Genomic DNA, 1,964 nt, shown 5'->3' on the forward strand with positions numbered 1-1,964 from the left:
AATCACGCCGGGCGTCCTCTCGACCTCCGGGGCCACCTCCTCCGCCCCTCCCGTCGGGGCCACTGCCTCCGTAGTCCCCTCTCCCATCCTCATCGGGGCCACCCCCTCCATAGACAACCACAAGGACTCCAATGTCTCATCACGCCAAAAATGTGGGTGACCCCCCTCTCCATCACCATCTCGGCCACCCTCTCGATCATGATCTCCGCCATCCCCTCTGTCCCCTCATCGTCTGCCGGCTAAATCTCCCCTAAGCACCGCTACTGTATCCTGAAAGTCGACAACGGAAGACTGTAGTATTCCAACATCATGGGATAGATCGTCAACCCTCCCTGTCAACTCTCGTCCCATATCGTCGACCCTCCCTGTCATATAGTCAACCTTCCCTGCCAGATCGTCGACCCTCCCTGTCAACTCTCGTCCCAGATCATCGACCCTCTTCATCAAATCTCGTCGTAGCGCGCCGACCTCCTCCGCTATAAATTCAGTCAAACGGGCATACAAATCATCACTGTGCCCCGGAGACACACGGGGGAGGTGTCTGGACAGAGGTGATGCCAATGGCGGCGGCGATGGCCCCGGCGGAGGTGATGCCACTAGCGGCGGTGATGTCCTCGACGGAGGTGATGCCAATGGCAGGGACGATACTCTCGGCGGAGATGATGCCAATGGTGGCGGCGATGGCCCCGGCGGAGGTGATCGTCGATCAGCTGGACCGCCCTCCTACATAAATAAAATGAAAAATTATTCAATAAATTTATACGTCGATCATATTCAATAAATTATATTTCATTCACATACCCAATCTCGGTCCAAGCTCGGATCAGGCATCTCCTCGTTTGGGGTGTGCGAAACGCCTAAATCTCGCACAAGACCTCGAGCCTCCTCTTCCATCGATGGCGTCAACTCAGGTATGACTTCAAGCTGACATATTGACATTTCAACTATTTAACGATCATGTAAACAAAATTTTAAACTACGTATAATATAAATCACAAATGCATAATACTTACCCGAGGATCGTCGAGGAGGGCCGATAACTGCTTCCCGGTGGGACATCCCTCCGCTCGCGATGATCTCCAATGATGCATCCGAGGGTAGCGTGTCTCCCCTCGCTGTGCAAAGTGGGCCCCCAGTACTGGAACTGTCTCATACACTCAAATCTGTAACACATACACTTATTAAGCATCAATGTAATACACTAAAACTTTAACTTTGATTATATTAAACATTTACCTGCACTGCTAACGGCAATCCATATGTATCGTATTTACGCATCGACCCCTTGGGCCTCGAGTGCGATCTGGTGAACACATGTACGGTGTCTTCGTAACATCTTCGACCCCACGGATAGTTGTTGAAAGCATCGATGTCGTCAACAACTTGCAAATGAAAAATGTCGATGGCAGTCTTCTTGTGATGACACCTCATCACACTCTCGAGGATGTAGACCAGCCCAAGCTTCAATCTATCTAGCATATGGTCGCACCCCCTGATCGCGACCATCAAGTCGGGTAGAAGCACCGACCCATGTCCCTGGAAGTACGTCTCGTACAGCCTACTGCTTCTCTCCATGGCTGCATCGTCGCCCGTAATCTTCAGTCCAATGATCAATGTAAACTCAAATATCGAGAAACTGACGACCTTGCCCTCGAGGTCGAACTGGAAGGAATCGCTGTCGACTGGCCTCAGAAGTCGACATAGAAGTGCATCAATGATCTGTCCTGAGTATTGTACCTCTCGCAACTGGTACAGTGGCCACAAGAAGGACTGTCGTAGAGTATCTCCGTGCTGATCATCGAACAGCTCCAATACAGCAGTAAAACTCTCAAAGCTACTGTTCCAAGTAGCTTTCCCCGACATCCGTCTCAACTCTGCATTTAAATGATACTCCATCCTGCAAAAATTCAAATGTTATAGCATTGAACAAGAGATAACAAAATAAAGCATACTCTCACAAAATC

The 1,964-nt window shown here is 50.1% G+C and overlaps 1 protein-coding gene across 1 annotated transcript; it reads right to left on the reverse strand.

Annotated features, from left to right (window-relative positions):
- Positions 1-221: 221 nt before the first annotated feature.
- LOC111380498 (protein transport protein sec31-like) lies at positions 222-844 on the reverse strand. The gene is made up of 2 exons (XM_023004082.1): positions 802-844; positions 222-723 (listed from the first exon to the last, which is right to left on the reverse strand). Exons 1-2 carry the CDS (start codon positions 829-831, stop codon positions 226-228), a joined length of 528 nt encoding a protein of 175 aa, XP_022859850.1. The 5' UTR covers positions 832-844; the 3' UTR covers positions 222-225.
- Between the last annotated feature and the right edge of the window lie 1,120 nt (positions 845-1,964).

The sequence above is a fragment of the Olea europaea genome, unplaced genomic scaffold (genome assembly GCF_002742605.1).
Source record: "Olea europaea var. sylvestris unplaced genomic scaffold, O_europaea_v1 scaffold2154, whole genome shotgun sequence".
NCBI lineage: Eukaryota > Viridiplantae > Streptophyta > Magnoliopsida > Lamiales > Oleaceae > Olea > Olea europaea.